This window comes from Sarcophilus harrisii, chromosome 6, assembly GCF_902635505.1.
Source record: "Sarcophilus harrisii chromosome 6, mSarHar1.11, whole genome shotgun sequence".
Lineage (NCBI taxonomy): Eukaryota > Metazoa > Chordata > Mammalia > Dasyuromorphia > Dasyuridae > Sarcophilus > Sarcophilus harrisii.
The window spans coordinates 67,221,496-67,241,918 of record NC_045431.1 but is presented as its reverse complement, the minus strand read 5'-3'; the positions used below and the strand labels follow the sequence as shown (position 1 = coordinate 67,241,918).

Here is a 20,423-nt window from a genome sequence, read left to right as displayed (position 1 = left end):
AATTATGATGCAAGGAAAAATGAAGCATCCAGGCCAAGTTCTATGAACTCTCTGAACAGGGAAAGCTAACTTTCTCCTGGAAGGGGGAAAGTTCGGGAAGCAAAATCATAGAGTAAGTGATGTTTAAGAAATATCCCAGCCACAAAGGAAAACATGAGTAAATTCAGACCCAGGGGAAGGCAAATTGTAAATAGGGAATATAAAGGCTATTTTAGTGTTTGGAACATCAGATCAGTAAAAGATTGTCACATAATATAAGCTTGGAAAGGCAGATCACCCTTTTACTTCTTTCTCTCTTAGGTCAATTTTCAACAGCTAATTGACCCAATTTTTCTTCCAATTACAAGTGTCTTATTTTCTTCTACTCTCTGTTCTGACTTCCTAATACTTGCTCCTCAACATGTCAACTTCTTGGCGAATATTAATGGGTCGCCAACAAGATCTTCCATGTTAGTTTATTCCTTTTCATCTTGCTCATCAGATTTCCTGAATGATGGTAAACTTTTCTGTTGATAATTGTCTTCCATCATCTAAAAGAGCCTAATAGGTCTCCTAAAGTCCATTCCCCTACACAAGTCCATCCAGGCAGGAAACAACTGAGAAAGAATTGTTGTGCTGAAAAGACAGCATTGACCCCTTGTAATGTGTTGGAAGATGGAAAATAATAATGGAATAAGTAATATAGCAGATTGGAGTTTTCTTGTTATACTTTAACCTTGATGAGGGAATGAGAAACTCTTTATTATATACCTTAATAATGTGATTTGGGGATCCAAGGTAAGCAGGATATTAAAGGAAGATGAAAGGTTTTCTTCTGAAGAAAAAACGATTTAGAGATTTATTCTTTGCATTATGAGGTGAGCACTGTGGAAGCTAATAGCAGTAGATAGTCAGTGTGTATTATGACAGGTCAAAACAACAATTGTACAAAATGCATTTGGATGAGCAGAATTCTTTTTATTTGTGTTGGAATGAAATTGTTCCATGCTAGTATAGAAATAACAAAGGAAATGAATGCTTAACAACATTACTATAAATGGGGGGTGGGGGAGAGGATAGAACATTTCTATTTATAACTTGCAGAGTCCCACATAAAAATAACTCCAACTCACCAAATGGTCCCTCACTGGAGTGCAAAGCCATTACTGTTGCTGCTGCTGCAGCTGCTGGCAGAATTTTGAGGAATCCTCATAGCAAGAAGGAATAGTGGATTGGTAAAAACTCAAAGTTCCCTACTTTTTTCCCGTAGTTCTCAAATTGGGGGAAGAAGAAATTAAAAGTTTTTGGAGGTTGGACATTTTCTCAAACTCCATCCCACAGGTTGTTCATCTATTTGTTTCTAATGAAAAAGATACATTCCTGCCACCCCAAATTGAGCTTAACAGTATAGTCAATAAGTGTGCCTGTGATCTGTGAATGCATTTGGCAGGATCAAGTCAGTCAGTCAGGCTCCAAAGTGATGTTTGTTATTTGCTTCCAAATTGTGGCTCAAAAAGAATGTCTGAAAATTAATAATATGTATTTTCTCTCTCTCTCTCTCTTTCTCTCTCTTTCTCTCTCTCTCTCTCCCCTTTCTTTCTACATCTTCTTTCTCTTATAGCGGAGCTTCTTGGGCTGTGCTAGTTTTAAAGTAGGGGACCTACTGAAATCGAAGGAGCAACTGCTAACCCTTAGCCTAAGGTAGGTCTGTAGTAAACTCTTTAAAATGTTTCATCCCCCATGATATTCTTTGACTACTGCTCCCATTGTATGTGGAGCTTACAAGATTCATGCCAGTGGATTAAATGGTACTTTTACATGCCTGCTTTCTTTTCTTAAAACCAAGTTGAGTTGACATGGCAGTTAAGTCCATGAGTCAAATTAGGGAATGTTGGCAGCTCTTGTATATAAACTCCTATGCTGTTAGGATTGTTAGAGTCATTTTAAGCTATTTTCAGATGAGTAGAAATGTTTCTTTTTCTTTGACCTAGCTTTTTCTTTTTTAAATTATTGTCAGAATGCTAAATTCTAAAACTAGAAAGTTTCTACTTTTTGAATGTTTGACACATTTGAATATGTCTACTTGAAGCCAACACTATGCATGTGTTAGCCATATATCTTTGGCCAGGATACTTTTTATGTAATTCAACAAAGCTTTATTCTTCTTTTCTGAATTTTATCATCATAAAATCACTCAGTGCTTCAGCTGAGCTATGTTGGAACCTATTATGGGGTGGGGGATCAATGACAGCTCACTTTGAGGACCAGGACTTTTTATCTACAGGATAATTCCCAAGTTGCTGTGCAGGTGGGTAGCTTTATTAATATGAAGCATAGTGAAACAAGCCATGAAATACAATAACCGCTTCTTTTGACTCCAGGCACAAACTGAGTACATTGTCAAATTATTCTTCACTTGCAGCTTTATGTGTAGCTAAGGGAACTGCCATGTGTGTGTGTATGTGTGTTACACACACACATTTATTTATATCTATCTATTTATCTATATATATATATACATATATATGTATATATATTTGGAACATGGAAATTAATGGATCAAGTGGTAAGAGGGTGAAAAGCCTCTGATTTTAAAGCTTCTTCAGGGATAGTTTATAGTAAAGAAAAATGGTCTCCCCTCGACAAACTTGACATTTGCTATCTATCTCATTAGGGTAGATAGAGGCTGTGTCCTTTATACAATGAAGAAACTGAGACTAAGAAAACTTGACCTGTCCAGGGTTACACAATTAAATATCAGGTACAAGATTTGAACTCAGGTTTTCCTGCCTCCCAAGTCAGGCACTCTATCCCCTATGTTACCAAGCTACTGCTTTTTCACTTTATTTTTATATAGTTTTATAGTCTATAGTTTTCTTCAAATCTCCTATGGATATTTTTGTAAATGTAGGTCATTTTCTTCCTTTTAAATAACATCTCTGAAGTATAGATTCAACAATCAAATTTTGTATATTTTCACTTTTTAATAGCATAGCTCTAGAGCTTGAATAAATTCAGGGGTCATTAAGTTCATTTTCATTTAATGGATGAGTAAACAAGGATAAAATGATATAGGTAGTAGGATCAGAGACAATATTCAAATATTGGTTCTTTGATGAACAAGAGCTATAGCCCTTTCCCAAAAGTGTTACCTTTTACACATGTGCTAGAATCGAAGTGTACTAATTAGTGCTGCTATTGCTTTTCCTTAGCTAGGCTGTGACTGTTAAGTTTGCTGGCTAAATACTTACTATGAAAAAGCTAGTTGTAGATGTCTATGCATCCATAATAGTACCAACAATAATAACCTGTGAGTTTTATGGAGTTTTAAGGTTTACAAAGTGCTTTAATATAAATATTTTCTCTTTCATTCTTTACTATTTGTTGTTCCATCAGAGTGAAAAAGGAAAATCTTTTCAACAAGTGAAAGATGATCTATCCCTAGTACTTGCAAATAGAAATAGAGAATCTGAATTTAATGGAAATTTAGAAAAAAATCTTAACTAAGGAATTTTTCACACTGTTTTGTGTCATAAACTTATGAGCCATTCTGGGGAAACCGACTGACCACTTCTCAGAATGTTTTTAATTGCTCAAATAATATTCATAAGATTATAAAGAAATTCAGTAATATCAAAATGCAGTAGTCAAAAATGATTTTTTAAATGAAAAACTCCAACTTGAGAAGTCTACTCTAGGCATAAAATTTCCCCTATCACAACCCCTTTAAATTTTTCCTCCAGTGGCCTTTTCTTCAATACCTGAAGTCCTTGGGAAGCCATGTGCTTTTGGATAATATATCTCTAAATTTTCTAAAGGCCAATTATTTCTTTCTTGTTTAATTGAATTAATTCTCTCTCTGTTTTGGGGTTGTTTTTTTTTTTTTTGTTTGTTTTTTTTGCTGAGGCAATTGGGGTTAAGTGACTTGCCCAGGATCACACAGCAAGGAAATGTTAAGTGTTTGAAACCACATTTGAACTCCTCCTAATGTCAATGCTGGTATTCTAGCTACTGCACCACTTAGCTTCCCCAAAGGAATTCTCTTTTATTCATATTACTTGGCTTTTATTATTATGTGTATTATTTAGCGTTACTGTATTCAAAATGATGTTATCACCTTTTGGTTGAGATTGGTGAAGATCTGTAGTTCCATCTGCTATTAGAAGGAACATTGTTCTTAAGGTCAGATAAAAATGCTATATAGAATGAGAAGATTTAGAACTAAAGGGGACCTCAGAAATCATTTAATGAGTAAACTGAAGCTGACAGAAGTTATAAGACTTGTCCAAGATTGCACAGATAGTAAATGTTATAGTCAGGATAAAATCTGAGGTTCTCTGACTCCAAATCCAACTGTCTCTCCATTTCACCACAGAACTCAAGTAAGAGTAAGGCACTATTCAAAAGGAAAAACAAAACAAAACATGACCATTGAGCGTTTCAAGTGTATTTGTGAAGTCGGCAAGTACTGGACGCAGTGCTAAGAAAGCTAGTTCCTTCCCTCAAGAAGCTTACATTCTAATGGAGGAAGATGATAGGAAGATGAAAAGTGAAGTGAGGAAAGCAGAGAAGATACCCTCAGGAAGGTGGAGACATCTTCAAGGGTGAGAAAAGATACTGTGAAATGGTCAAGAACAAACAAAGAAGTAAGGAAGAGTTAAGAGGGAAAAGGAGCAAAGTGAAAGAGTGAAGATGGCTACTCCTTGGTATTAAAATAGAATTTCAGGGAGGAGCTGATCAGCGAAATGGTCTATAATAGAATTTAACATAAGCATTTAGTTCCTTTAACTTTATACATCTAAATGTGTGTGTGTGTGTGTGTGTGTGTGTGTGTGTGTGTGTGTGTGTCTGTGTGTGTATAAATCAAAATCCTTTTAAAAATGATAAGCATAATTTCTGGAAAGTATCGATTTCCTTTTTTTCCTTTGCTTTTACCGCAAATCAAATAAATTAATGACTGATATAGTCTTCTACTTTTTGGGTATACATTTTATTTTTGGTACAAAAATAAAGAAAAAGAGTCTTCTCTCAAAGAATTTTCTTTTCCATGGATTCAAAAAACCTATGTCTAGTGTTTGTGTTCCCTAAAGTATTAAGTCAGAAGAACATTAGGTCAGGGGTAAAGGACGCAGTTCTATTTTTTCAGCATCTGTACTGTTTAGTCCAATCTTTTATTCTTTTAACATTCTCATCATAACTTAAAAATCCAAATCCTGACAGTTTCCAGAATTTTATGAGAATGAATTCAAAGGAAAATGCATAAATGTTAATAGGTACTTTATTATTCAATGCTTACTTCCTTGTGTTTATGCTGCTTTTGGTAGTTTCCTAAGACTGATGCATTTCTGCAAATTAGTCAGCTCAGGCTGTGTGCATCATTCCCATGAGAAATTCCTTAATAGTCAACTCAGGGACTAAAACTTGCAAATCATTTCTAAGAGCATGATGCCTGTCCTGTTCTTGTTCGTTGTCTATCAATGTCAAGACCCCCACCAATGGAAAGTTAAGAATTTGATGTGTTTGTCAGTAAGTCAAGTATCATTATTAAATATTTGTTATGTGCCAGGCATTGTGCTAAACACTGGGGATACAAAGAAAAGTAAAAGACAAACTCTTCTCTCAAAGGTCACAGTCTAAGGAGGAACGAACATGCAAACAAATATGAGCAAACAAGGTGTAATCAGAATAAATTGTGGAAGGTCTCAGAGAATCAGGAAAGGATCCTTAGAGAAATTGAGATTTTAGCTGAGACTTGAAGGAAGTTTGAGACTCCAGGAGGAAGAAGTGAAGAGGCAGAGTTAGACTTGGACAGTCAGAGCAAATGTTTAGAGGTAGGAGATTGAAAGGCTAATGTTGGAAATGAGCAAGGAGAGAAGCAAAGTGGGCAAATCCTGTTTGGAAAGCACTGAAAATATTAACAGAGCCATAACTAGGAGAATATGACTAGGGCTTTGTCCAGGCTGCTGAATTTTAAGAGTCCTGGTAGCACATATAGACCTGTAACAGCAAAGAAACACTAAAGATCAGCATGTGGTCAGCAAAAATATTTAGTTAAAATAGGAAGTTCTCAGGTAGTGTAGGGGGATGAGATTTTTCCTGGTCACATTATACTTTAGCAACCTCATATTAGGGACTTTAATCATCTCTGACTATAAGACAACATCTTACTCTTCACATAATCCCTCACCCTAATCTACAACATTTCCCCAAATGCAAATTGTGATTTTTGCTGCAAAGATTGCCAGCTCTACTTTGAATGTTTTATAGATGGAGAAACCAAGGTAAAGTTATTCAGTGAAGTGGGAAAAACAAAGAAAATATCCTTAATAAGGTGGAGACATTTTCAAGGGTGAGAAGGATAATGAAAAATGGTCAAGAACAAATAAATAAGAAGAGTCAAAAGGGGAAATGGGGCCAAAGTGAAGGAGTGAAGATGGCTACCCTGTGCTCTTAAAATAGAATATCAGGAATAACTGACCAATCAGAGAAGTGGCCTACAATAGAATTTAATGTAATGGCTCCAATTCCTTTAGCTTTACACTTTTAAAGGAAAAAAAAATCCACAAACAGCTAAGGAGATTTTTTTTAAAGTCCTATCTCTAATCAGAATCCTTTTTTAGAACATATTTGCAATTTCTGGATGATTGCTGATTTTCCTTTTTTTTTCTTTTGCTTTTACCACAAAATAAGACTCTTAATCTTTAGTTCACAGGTCTTTCCTAACTTTCAAATTTTGTGCTCTTTCCTCATACCAAGATGCTTAAAGATTGATGGTATGCTGCCATGTTTAGATCTACCAGAATTCAGTATCCTAAGTCTGGGCTCACCAAGTTGTCCTCCATAGTTTCTCCTTTTGTTGTTGTTTCTCCAAATACACACATTGAGTGGTATTAGATATGCAGCATTAGCAAAGTTGAGATCATTATCATGTATAATTATGAAATTATTTATATGAAACCAAATGTATATAAGCACATATCATATAATACATATCTGTATATAAATACGTATACATACACAGATCCGTAGACAGTATCTTTGTCTATCTATAAAACTTTAACAGTTTTCAAAGTATTCTACTTATATCATTTGATCCTTACAACAATTCAGTTAGGTATATCCCACAGGTATTGTCACCATTTCATAGATGTGGTAATTAAGACTTCGGGTAAAATATTTATTTACTTGCTCAGGTCACCCAGTAAATAAATTCAAAAGTCAGAATCTGAACCCAGACTACGCTGACCTCCAAATCTAGCACATTATTTGCTATGAAATTCACACTTTAATAATTACAAAAAAGAAAGATTCTTAAGAGAACTGCCTTCAGTTGTGAAGGGGGAAAGAAGGCAGAGAGAGAACACTGGCTTTACTTGGTTGAGAGGAAAAGTATTAAAAGAGTCTACTTAGCACCTTGCCTGGTACTTTGTGGTTATTTAATAAATGTTTATTGATAGAATGGAGTATCAAATATTGCCAGGCTACTAGAGAATGGGACTTTGTACACCATTACAGCAGACTGGGAGTAGACCCAGAAATTCTTTTTTCTTTCTTAGAAATACAAGGGAAGCTGGAATTGTTAGAGGGTCAGGGAGGAAGAATGCTCTTTTCCTTAAAAAATATTCACAAATATTCACAAAAACACAATGAGGTGAAAGTAATTGTGCCTGGAAAAGTTGCCAAGGAAGAGCTAGGACATTTGAAAATTTGTCAATGTTGCTTGAGATCATTGCTTTGTTATTGTAGATGAGGTAAACTATAGGTTTCTGGTCATCCTTTCTGGTGATCAGAATTGCCCTCTCTCTGGATCCTTACTTCATTCAGATTGTGTGTGTTGTGTATATCTGTGTCTGCCTCCTCTGAAATGAATTAATATGTTTTGAATCAGTAGTTAGATGGTGTTTAAGAACTTGCTCATTTTTAGAAGGGCTGGCAAGTGAAGGAAAAACTAACGCCAGTAGCAAAGATGTGATGGTTGATCTATCTAGAATGTGGGTGAAGAGAGGGCACAGCCAGCTGGTACAGTGGATAGAGTGCCAGGTCTAGAGTTAGAAGACAAAATTCAGTCTCAGATATTTACTAGTCCCTGGAAATGTCACTTACCCTCAGTTTGGTTCAGTTTCTTCATCTATAAAATGGAGGTAAAAATAATACCTATATCTCAGGGTTGTTGTAAGGATCGAATGAGGTTTTAATTGTAAAGTACTTAGTAAGGTGCCAGGTGTATAGTAAATACTGTATGCACAATATCTATCCAGCTCTTTTTGTAGTAGCAAAGAATTAGAAAATGAGTAGAGGCCCACCAGTTGGGGACAAATTGTGGTATATGAAAGTAAAGAAATATTATTGTCCTATAAAAATAATAAACAAGCTGATTTTAGAAAGGCCTGGAAAGATTTACAAGAACTGATGCTGAATGAAACAAGCAGACCCTGGAATAGATCATACACATAACAGCAAGAATGTATAATGATCAACTATGGTATATTATTATTGTATTAAAAAATGCTAAATAAGCTAATTTTACAAACACCTGGAAAGGTTTACACAAACTGATGCTGAGTGAAACAAGCAGAACCTGAAATACATTGTACACAATAACGGCAAGAATGTGCGATGATCAACTATGAAAGGCTTGGTTCTTCTCACTGGCTCAGGAATCCAAAGCAATCCCGATAGACTTTGGACAGAAAATGCCATCTGCATCCAGAAAAAAAGATCTAAGGAGAGTGAAAGTAAATCAACACATGTTTTGTTCACTTCTTTTTTCAGTTTTTTTATCTCTTCCATGGTTTTTTCCCTTTTGTTCTGATTTTTCTCTCCCAGCATGATTCATAAAGCAACGTGCACTAAAAAAGTAAATGAATGAATGAATGTTAGCTATCAGCAGGAGCATCCCCATCACCATTATTTAGGGATAGCTAGGAGAGAGTCCTAGGTCTGGAATCAGGAGGACTTGAATTCAAATCCAACCTCAGACACTCAATGTCTATGTGACTCTGGGCATATCACTTAACCATGTTTGCCTCAGTTTCTTCATGTATAAAATGAGTGGGAAAAAGGAAATAGCAAACCACTTCCGTGTTTTTATCAAGAAAACCCCTCTGATGGAGTCAACAACAAAAATTATTATTGAACAGGGACTCGCCAAAAGTCCCAAGTTAAAATTCTATGAAAAATTGGAAATTTATTAGAATATGGAAATTTGATCATTTGCTCTCTTATGCAGAATGACTTCATTGCCCTCAGTTTTCATGATTAAGAATCATAATTGTTTCAACTAAATCATTTTGATGTCAGCAAAAACCGCTTTATCCTCAACATTATGTCTCCAGAACTTCTAATCCTCTCTAAGCTGATTTACTTTTATTTGCTGTGTGTTTTTCTACATGCTATCTGGAAGAATTAGGCAGCCTTGTGTGTGTGTGTTTACTAGTTGTGTCTGCCAGCCTGTGTGTGTCTTGTGGGAAATCTGCCAGGGAGAGAAATGGAATTTCTCTTTGGATACAGGGCTCAGCTTGTCATTAGATGCAGCTACCCTACCACGTAATAATGGTGGTCATAGCTTACATTTCTATAGGCTCTCTACTTTGGGTCTCTTGTTTGTTAACTATTTTAGTTCTGCCTTGTTAAAAGCTGAGGAATTTGGGGAGGAAGTTTTGTTCCTTGTTATATATGTTTATTTGATGGTCTTTAAGTTTATCGTAAAGCTTTGTACATTGTGTAGGGCACTACTAAGGTGTGAATTGATGCTCCATAACACTGCAGTGTGCATCAGCTTATTTGATGTTCACAACTCCTTTCATTTTATTTCTTCATATAGAGAATGAGCAAGTTTAGCTTCACTGACCTGTTTTAGCACAGGGACTTAGAAGACAAGAGATGGTAGACTTATTGAGATTTACTTTAATGGAGAGAAGTACACAAGTAACTGGTTCAAGGGGCAATGAAAGACTGGACAGGAAGTATCCCTGTAATACTAGTAAAAATTAATTTTGTACAGGTGGAAGAACAAGAATATAATATATCATCAGAAGTGAGGTATTCCTGTCTTCCCCATAAGTACATCTGAACTCCCAAAGTGACTCCAGACTTCTCTGACTTCAGATTAATTCAAATTCAGTTCGATTCACTTCAATTCCATAAATACTTATCTATTATGTGCTAGTTAAAAACAAAGAAAATAGAGACAGCCAGATGGCTCAGTGGTTAGAGAACTAGACCTGGAATCAGGATTATCTGAGTTCACTTACTAGCTCACTTATCACCTCAGTATCTTTGCCAAGAAAATCCCATGATCCATAGGTCACAGAGTCAGACATGACTGAACAACTGAAGAAGAACAAAATACAAAATAAAGCTGTCCCTTACCCAAAGGAGCTTATGTTCTATTGGGCCAAATTCGGAATTATAACTGAAAATAAATTCATTCAACCATAGCCATTCTGCTAAGCAGAATGATCTGAAACATTAATGAAGATCAATGATAGATATTTTATCAGCTGCAAAAATAAACAATATATTATAATTATATATTAATTACTATATCAAATAGCAATATATTAAGTGCCTTTCTGCAGAATACTGTTCTGGACACCAGTGAAAATTATAATGTTTAAATAAACCATGATCAAAAGTGAACATTGGAAATAAATATGAGATCTGGGCATCGAGGAAGGGATAACATTAATTAGCACCATTACTAAAATAAAAGAAACAGATAAAGCTTGCCATCTGCCCTGACACTGCTTTCTAAGGACTTCCTAGATTTGCCACTCCACAGTTTCTCATTCTCATCTGAGCTAGTAACAAATCTAAAGAAGCCTTCTTGGGCCAGGCAAGCTTTCCCTCTGGTAACATTCTTATGACCCAGAGTTTTGCTGACCTCTGTAATATGTCATATTGCCCCCAGAAACGATAGGACTGTCTCTAGTTATTAAGCCCAGTGCTGAGCATATTTGAATTTAGTAGGAATAGGAGTCCAAATCAGAGTTTCCATTTAAAAAAAGAAAAGAAAAAAAGAGAGATTTAATGAATAGAAAGTCTAGATTGTTGTTCTCATTGTAAGAAAAACAGGAGTTCAAGCTCCATCCCTAATTTACTATTGGTATGATGCTGAGGCAAACCACTTTCAATAATCAATATTCAGAGCAACTCTTTTCAACTCTAAATGGCAAAGCAGGTGTGTCTCAGCATTGCTAGAGGGAGTTTCCTCATCAGAAATTCCTGAAAACTGAAATCTGATACAATTTGCAATTAATGTGAAGATGACATTTAACTTGCTATTCCATAAAATAAGAAAAGAAGATAAATTAACTTGTTTTGTTTCAAGGGAACAGGGAACAAATAGGCAGGTCAGGGTGATCCAGAAAAATAATGCCAGTACATATCTGCAGCTTCTGTTTTCAATATTATTGGTGGACTAAGAGTCCAAAGAAAGCTAAAAGATGGCAGTTAACTCTTTGTTGTTGTCCAGTTGCCTCAGTCTTATCTGACTCCATGACTTTGGGTTTTCTTGGTTGAAATATTGCAATTTTCTTCTCTAGCTCATTTTACAGATGAGGAACCTAAAATAAACTGGGTTTAGTGATTTGTCCAGGATCATACAGCTAACAATTGTCTGAGGCCAGATTTTAAATCAAGGACATGAGTCTTCCAGACTCAAGGTCTGAAGCTCTCCCCATGTAATGCCCTTCTACTATTAGCAATGCCTCTAACAGGAACAGAACAATGGCTGAATCATTGGATGAGGAATTGGAGGTCCTATTGTCAAATCCCAGTTTTACTATTTTCTACTTTTGTTTCTTTGTCCAAAATGCTCCTACTTTTTCTGAATCTCACATCTTTTTAGGGGATTCTTTTTTTCTCCTGTAAACTAAGACAAGACTAAATGATCTTAAAGGTTTCTACCTGCCCTAGGTCCTATGATACCATCTTGAAAGGCTCTCCTGTGGAGAGGATATGGTCAAAGAGTAGGGATTCTGGGGGAATTGATGACTCCTTTTCCTTTGGCAATCAAGGAAACATTAGATAGATAGATAGATCGATTGATCGATCTACATCGATCTACATGTCTACTTATTTATGTATCTAGATATCTACATATTTATGTATCTATATAGATATATCTACAGATATAGCTATCTATACCTATGTAACTAGGTAGATATAGCTACATATCTATCTATAGCTATCTATGTATCTAGATATATGTATCTATATATCTATGTATCTAGATAGATAATATCTGCATATCTATCTAGGTACATAGATATATCTACAAATATATCTATCTATGTATCTGGATAGATATAGCTACATATCTATCTATGTATCTAGATAGACATCTGTCTGTCTATCTATTTACCTATCTACCTAGATAGATCTATATATCATGTACCAACCAGATGGTATACTGCATAGTATGTTGGGCCTGGAGTCAGGGAGATCTGAGTTCAAATCCTGACTTAGTTGCCTTAATTAGCACTAACAATTTAATTAGCATTAACACCTAATTAGCATTAATTGTAAGACCCAGAACAAATTATTTAAACCCCTCTGTTTCATCTCTAAAATGAGAAGGAGTGAGTAGACTTAATGATCTCCAAGTATCTTATCTCAAAATCTAAGATTCCCTGACCCTCTTAGGTACTATTTCCTGTTTCAGAAAGAAAATCTGATTTTCTGCATTCTACATGAGAATAAACTTATTGCTGGGATAGTAAGTACTCAAAAAATATGGACAGGAGTGTGTATAAAGCAAAAATCATTCCAACAAAGGTTAGGGAAAAATCCTTTTGAATAAAAACTTGGCCAACATAACCCTGAAGCCATCGCAGGGGTATTTAAATTTCACAAAGGGTATCAATTGTTTTGAGTTCTTGTATTTTGTTGGCTTGCTACAGACATCCACAGCTGAATGCCTGAGTAGGTTGAGTTGGAGTCTCAAAAGGGATTGAATGTCAAGAGAGGAAGGAAGCACTGAAAGCCACAGTGGTGTGTGTTTATTGGAAAGAGTTATGTTCTCATATGGAGTCCTTTTACTGGCTTTCAGGGGAAAGGGGAAAGTCTTGAAAGGCTTTATCTAGAGTTCTTCCTCTCCATCAGGGATGTGGGGGTGGTGTTGAGTATATTCTGGATAGAGAAGGGGGCTAGCTATAAGGAGCCTGGAGTTTTGACAAAGAAAAGCCAGAGATGTTCTGTTTCAATCAATCCCTCTGCTCATTCATTTAGACTGTACATGCCTATACAAATAAACACACTCTGCTCCTTTTCTGGTTCTTAAGCCATTTTCAGCAGACTATGGATAGGGCCCTGGGAATCAATTAGCATTCTGATTTTTGTATTCAAATATTTATTGACATTTAATGTAATTATGTATATGTACATAATATTTAGTATAATTATGTATATGTATAAATAGGTAAATAATTACATACTTAATGTATTAAGTATAATGTAAAAGATGCAAAAATAATGGAAATTTTCGCTTTGTGAAGGAACATTGGTTTGGTGGTTAGGAAAAACTGTTGTATTTCATATAAGGAAATTGAGCTTTGAGAAATGAAATGACTGGGATTATGCAGGATCAGAATTACAACCTAATCTTCCCAATTGGAGTTCTGAACCTCTTAATAATGTTCCATGTAGTCTCCTTGTAGCATACTTCAATTAATTCTTATCTTATAAATCAGAGACAGAAATATCATCCTTAGCCATAAGGTATAATTGGTACACTAAATTTACCTGGTTACTTCTTGTCCTGATGTTTGTGAGAATTATTTAGATACTTTGAAAACAGTTTCCAAAAATAGGCTCTAAAAAGTTTCTATTTCCCTTACAAAATTAGTATTAGCTCAATGTCGGTTTACCAAAGTCACCTTGCTGGCCATCACCCAATCTTTCTGTTGCCCTTGGCACAACTAGGAAGAAAACCTCAGCATCCATCTGCCATGTGTTCCTTCATAAGTTCAGGCTCTCAAGGAAGTCTCTTGAGATATATGAAAAGAAAAAAGTGACTATATTTTAAAATTTTAGGTCTGTTGGCAGATTTCTTTCAGACCTTAACTGAGCAGGCACATGCTTGTTTTCATAAAATATTAGAATCCAAAACTACTCAATTCAGAACCCTGCCTGTGTTAAACCATTGAATTTAACACTTAATTAGTAAGAATAATTAGTTAAAAATCAAAATTTGCCCAGTCGTGCATTCTCTTTGTAAGACATTGCCCTTCACACTCAATGGTGACCCCTTCATGCCCCACTTGGTGCACCCAACCCACTCCTGTCTGAGGTCTCCCCAAGCAGTCTTCAGTAACCTGGGATCTATATTTCCTGTCTCTTCCCCTCCTCCTTATTCCTACGAGGCTTGCCTTCTCTGACAACTAAGTTTTTCTTCAAAAGTTGGTCTGCTGATAAGCTTTGGAGTCTTGCAAAGCTAATTCCTGGGGTTAAAAACCAGCCCTATAACTTTTCCTTAACTTACTAATGGAGATGCTCTACTTTTATAGACAACTAGGATAAGACTGCCAAGTCAGGGACTGAATTTTGAATTGCACGAAAGTTGCCATGAATGTTTTCTGTAATCTGTTTGTGAGTTATGATTTTTTTAGCCTTCTACAACCCACTCACCTTCATATACTCGTTATATAGCTTCAGCACTCAGCACAGTGACTGGTACATTTTGTTATTCAGTTGTTTCCAGTTTGGATGACTCTCTATGATCCCATTTGGACTTTACTTGGCAAAGATGCAGGAATCCTTTGCCATTTCCTTCTACAGATCATTTAAAAGATGAGGAAATGGAGACAGATAGGGTGAAGTGACTTGCTCAGGGTCACACAGCTGTGTCTGAGGCCAGATTTTAAATTTAACACTTAGGTCTTCCTGATTCCAGGTCTGGTGCTCTGCCCCCTGTGCCACCCACTTGGCACATAGTAGGTGCTAATTATATGTTTATTGCCTGAGTTCATTCACTCTGCATCCTAGTTCTAGTAGAGGTAATTAAATAAATTCATGAATCAGAGACCTCATGACACAAGATTTCACAAGCTCAAAGCATTGTTTTCCACCTTTGGGCATTTTCACAGACTACCTCATATGCCCAGAATAATAATAGCTGACCCTTTTAGACTCATTAGTATGGTAATTTATCTACATGATCACAGTGAGCTGCCCAAATAGTTCTGTAAGATAGGTCAGTACAGGTCAGTCAGTCAGTGTAGATGTGACTCAATGTCCAGTGGAATTTATAAGTACACGAAGTCACCTTTCTCTCCCCATCTCTTCCTTTTGAGATGGCTCTCTTCCTTCGAGGGTTAGCTCAACTATACCATGCAGCCTATTCTGATTTTCTCTCCTTTATCCTCTATCCAGCTGTTATTAGTGTATTCTGTTGGATCAAATATCCCTAGAATATTTTATCTTCTTCTCTGGTCCTTCATTTCTTATCTTGTGTTCTATTTTATTGAATACAGGTATTATTCTTCCTAGGAGATTTTAAACCCCTTGAAATGTGGGTTTATTGCTTTTTTGTCTCTCTTATTCTCAGCATGATAACCTGACACATAGTAGGTACTTTAGCAAATGTTCCTTGATTCTGATTTGATAAGTGTGAAAGTCAACATAGTATAATGGAAAGAGGGCTAGAATTGGAATAAGAGCGATGTTTAGCATCATGACTCATTACCTAGTTCTCTATGATCTTCGAAAATTCACCTAATATCTGTGAGATTCAGCTTCTTCATTTCTTAAATGAGGGTAACACTTGTAATATAGCCTTGTGGAGTGATTCACAGTAGTTTCTACTGTGAATATATGTATTGGGGGCTATTTTCCATGCAGAAGACAAATGTGATAATATATGATATATATATATATATTCATATGTAATAAGAATGGTTATTATTAGACATTTAATAAACACTTGATGAATTCAGTTATCATTAGTATGATTATTAAATAGGCTTTCTCCCCAGTAGGGTTTGGTTGACAACGTTCCATTCAAATTTTTTCAATTGATTCCCTCTTATAACCAGAAGCATGCATTTGTGAAGTGACTTGGGTTATAATCTATGGAATGGAACAACAAATGTTAATTGGTCCATGAGAAGATCAGACTAACAACTCTTCCCTCATTGCCTTTGACCTCATCAATTGTACACCTGTATGATTCTGTGACTACTCAAGATGCCTCTTTCCCGTGGTTGGGCAGGCAGTCTCTTCTGGATAAATTGAGGTGAGGACTGGTTGTATGTGTGTACTTGTGATTTAAGGGCAAGGTGATATGGGCTGAATTTAAAGAAAATAGTAGAATGAGATTGAAAAAAAGGGAAAAGAAAAAGAAGAGAGGTGAGAAATTAGGAGACAGAAGGAAACAGAAAAGAGAAATAAATATTCTTCATAAGAATAGAGGGGCAAAGGATTGATGTACCTCTGCTCTCATCAATTGCCTTTTTAAATTATGTGTGTCCTCCACCTTCATTTCACCAAAACAACTATCCCACTAACTCAAAAGTAAGAACTGTGGGTGAGAGGGATAGTCCTTTGTCTGTTTCATGGTAGTTTGGTGGGTCTGGAGTTAGGAAACCCTAAGTTCAAATCCAGCCTCAGATTCTTACTAGTTTTGTGCTAGTCACTTGGTCTTGTTTGCCTCAGTTTCCTCATCTGTAAATTGGGGGTATATTTAATAGTACCTACCGTGTAGGGTTAATGTTAGAATCAAATGAGATAAAATTTATAAAGTTCTTAGCATAGTTCCTAGTACACAGTAAACTTTATATATAATGTTTTAGTGATTTTTGTAATTCACAGGGAAAGGGGGTGTCTAAGAGGAACCTCTAGAATACTACATATTGGTTTGTTTGTATCTCTGGTTTGACCTCATCTTGTAGGAATATATTTTACAATGTGATAGGAATATAAAATCTTCAAACAAGCATATGTTTGTGACTGCCTGCCTGAATGCATGCATGAATGACTGAATTCTTTGTGATTATCAGTACTGTGCATCTGGATTGGCTATCTCATACATATGGGGGTGACTGGTAGGTGTGATAGTGTGACACTTTTTATTAGAAGTTCCCAGGAAAAACTATATCAGTGATCACTGGATGGCTCAGCTCTCCAGCTCTGCTTGAAAATAGAGGCGATATCAGTGATAGCTTCTCTTTTTATGATTCCTTTAAGCTTGCTGGATCATAAGATTGAAAGGCAGTTTGGTAGAATAGGAAGAAAAGAAGGAAAGGAAGGAAGGAAGGAAGGAGGAAAGAAAGGAAGGAGGAAAGGGAAGAAATATTTATGTGGCTACCATGTGGGTAGGTATAATGTTAAGTGGAAAGTAACAAGCTATACTTAGGTTCAAAGCTCAGCTCTTTCCCTTTCTGTGTGAACTTGTGAAAATGTCACATAATTCTTTTAGGTTCCTATTTTTTCTTATGTTAAATTATGGAATTAATCTAGATGAAACTTCTAAGATCGATTTCTGTCCCCACCCCCAGCTCTAATTCTAGAATCTTATGATCAGCAAAAATAATGTGTCTGACAAATATGATTCTGTGAATCAGAACTAGAAGAGGCCTTAGAGATCATTTAGTTTCCCCTCCCTCACCGTTATTTTATAAACAGTCAAGAAAATGGAGCCTCTGTTGTAATGAAATAACCTGGTCAAGGTCCAACTAGGGATAAGAAATGTAACCAAGATTGAGACCTAAGTTTTTTTGATGCCAAATTCAAAGCATTTTCTATTGTGGTATCAGCCTCTTATCTAATCAAATGATAGGGGAACTTAGCCAGTTGGTATATGAACCTAGATAGAGTGTTCCATATTTCACTGTGAACACATTATGGTTATTAGCAGTTTTCCCAAAAACATAGGGAGCATAATACTTTGTGGTGGGGAAATAAAGGCAGATAAAATCAAGTTATATATATATATATATATATATAAAACTTGATTTGATATATATATATTCTGTTTTGTATTCTATTACCCTATGCCTGGAAAGAATTATTAATTGGACTGTTCTAAAAAGTCAAATGATTCAGAACAATCCATTTTGCTTCCCCTCTCCCCACCCAGGTTTTTTCCTATATAAACTGGGAAGCAGGATCTAACTAATTTCTAGGGTTGCTTATTATAAGAATTGGTGAATAAAAAATGATTATGAAGCACTTTGCAAATGAAGAGCACCTTTAATAAGTCCTGCCCAGTCTCCACCTTGTTATACAAATATGGCAGAGAATCACTGGTATTCCATCACTTTATCTTCTCCATTCTTTCTGAGATCATTTCTCTCATCTAAACTGGGTAACTACTTTTCATTTCTGAGCCCTAGAATGGAGGATGACCAGAATTATTTTTTCTCTTACCCAGAATCAGATTTGAATCATTCTGAGAACTAGCACAAGAATTCAGACAGGCAATCGATAGTGCTTTTTGTGTGTTCTCTGTTTTTTTAGAGGTAAATTTCTAAATAACACCAGCACAATTTCTTAGATATTGAGATGGGCATCAAATTAAGATCCCCAGGTAAGTGGAAATTAAGACCTCAGAGCAGGTGATTAACCTTGAAAATCCCTCTCAGCAGAGACCTGTGATCAACACCCACAAGTGGGAACCATAGACCCGACTCTGCCTCCATCAGTGTTCACAGATAATGTCACTTTGCTGCATTAGCTCCAGCAGTGAAGTAGGTAGGTGACATTAATATTCAAATCCTTGTGATCAAATTAAATTCTAAATTCCTAAGCCTGTATTTCAGAAGAAGCAAAACAATAACAAAGGCCCTTTCATTTTGCTTTGGAAAACAATAAAATAATTTATTTCCTTTAATTTCCTTACTCCCTCTTTCCATCTTTGCTGCCAAAACAAATGCACTTGAATTGTATTGATTTAATAATAATAACAATGTGCAGCTTGGAGGAGTATTAGATAGAATTCTGGGTCTGGAGTCAAGAACACTCATCTTCCTTAGTTCAAATCCGACTTCAGACCTTTATTAGCTGTGTGATCTTGGGTAAGTCACTTAATCTCATCTGCCTCAATTTCCTCATTTATAAAAAGAGCTGGAGGAGGAAATAGCAGTATCTTTGCTGAAAAATGACTGTACAATAACAATAGCAAGTTACATACAGAGAATGCTTGAAATTATATAACACATTTTTCTTCAAAGTTTATAAAAATAATTCCTCAAACTAATTTATTAAAGAAGCCTTTATATTAACATTTTAGTGTGTCAAAGTGCTTTTTTTGTGTGTTAACACCGTTTATCTTCACAAAAACCCTGGGAAGGTAGTTGGTATTTATTTACTATGATTAACTCCATTTTACAGATGAGTTTAAGTGATTTGTCCAGGATCATATAACTAGAAAATGCCAGTGGCAAGATTTGATTTGAGGCTTCCTGATTCCAAGTCCTGTGGTCCTGCCAGTGCACTACTTAACTCTGCACATGGCTAGTGATAACACAAGTACATATTTTAATCTAAATTTTACATAGGAGTAAACATGGACCTACAGAGGAAAAGAACCTTTCTTGGTATCTTACATGTAGGAACAGGGGCTTCTGATTCCACACCCAATTTTCTCTCCTTTGTAACATATACCATGATGGGTAGAGAATTTTTCTGTGATTCAGGAAGTCTGATGGCTATGTGACCCTCGGTGACCCAGGCCTATCTCTAAATATCCCAGATACCCCTCTAACTGTATTTTTCAATGCAGTTATAGAACTGTGTTTGTAGAAGAGATTTCCTCTTAGGCATTCCCATACTCATAAAAACATAAATCATTAAAAAAAGATAAAAGCCTGCTGAATGTCTTGAAAGAAAAATAACTTATATATGTAATCAATTATAATAATTCCACTACTTTTAAGTAAGTGCCACAATATTACTACGAGGTGGTTTTTATGTCAGACATTGCTTTTTATGTTTTTTTTTTAAAAAAGTTACTTTCAGTAAATTTAAGAGGGCAGAGTAGACATGCCAGGGATTGAGAAAGACAAAAATGAAAATATCCAGTCTTTTTTTATCTTTTCATAATGGAAAGTGAGGCAGTTAAACTTTATAGATAGGAAACGAATAGATAAGACCTTTTGCCAGGGGAAGGTACAACCCTTCTCTAGTTTGTGAGAGCTGGTCAAGTCAGAAAAGTTAAAATTGACTTAAACTACTACTTTGTACATGTGGCTTGATGAAGCATAGAAGTATAAAAGATCAAGTGAGGCAGAAAAGGCTGGCAAGGTTCTTGTTGTGGAGCCTTCCCTATTGCCAGTATCCCACATATCTATCAGCTCTTTTCTGTGATCTTGGGTTGGGCTCATGAATCTGGTGGAAAAGACCCCAAGGATAGGGATCATAGAATGATTGATGGGTCAGAAGATGATCTCTAAGATCATTCACCCACCATTACCTTTTTATAGACATAGAATAATTCAGTAAAA

At 35.8% G+C, this 20,423-nt stretch overlaps 1 protein-coding gene across 3 annotated transcripts in view; it reads left to right on the top strand.

Annotated features, from left to right (window-relative positions):
• INPP4B (inositol polyphosphate-4-phosphatase type II B) overlaps positions 1–20,423 on the top strand; it is a 767,278-nt gene that overhangs the window by 430,611 nt on the left and 316,244 nt on the right. For all 3 annotated transcript variants that reach the window (XM_031943193.1, XM_031943195.1, XM_031943194.1), the window contains exon 8: positions 1,601–1,680. In XM_031943193.1, the coding sequence (XP_031799053.1) occupies positions 1,601–1,680 (80 nt within the window). The remainder of the gene's footprint in view (positions 1–1,600; positions 1,681–20,423) is intronic.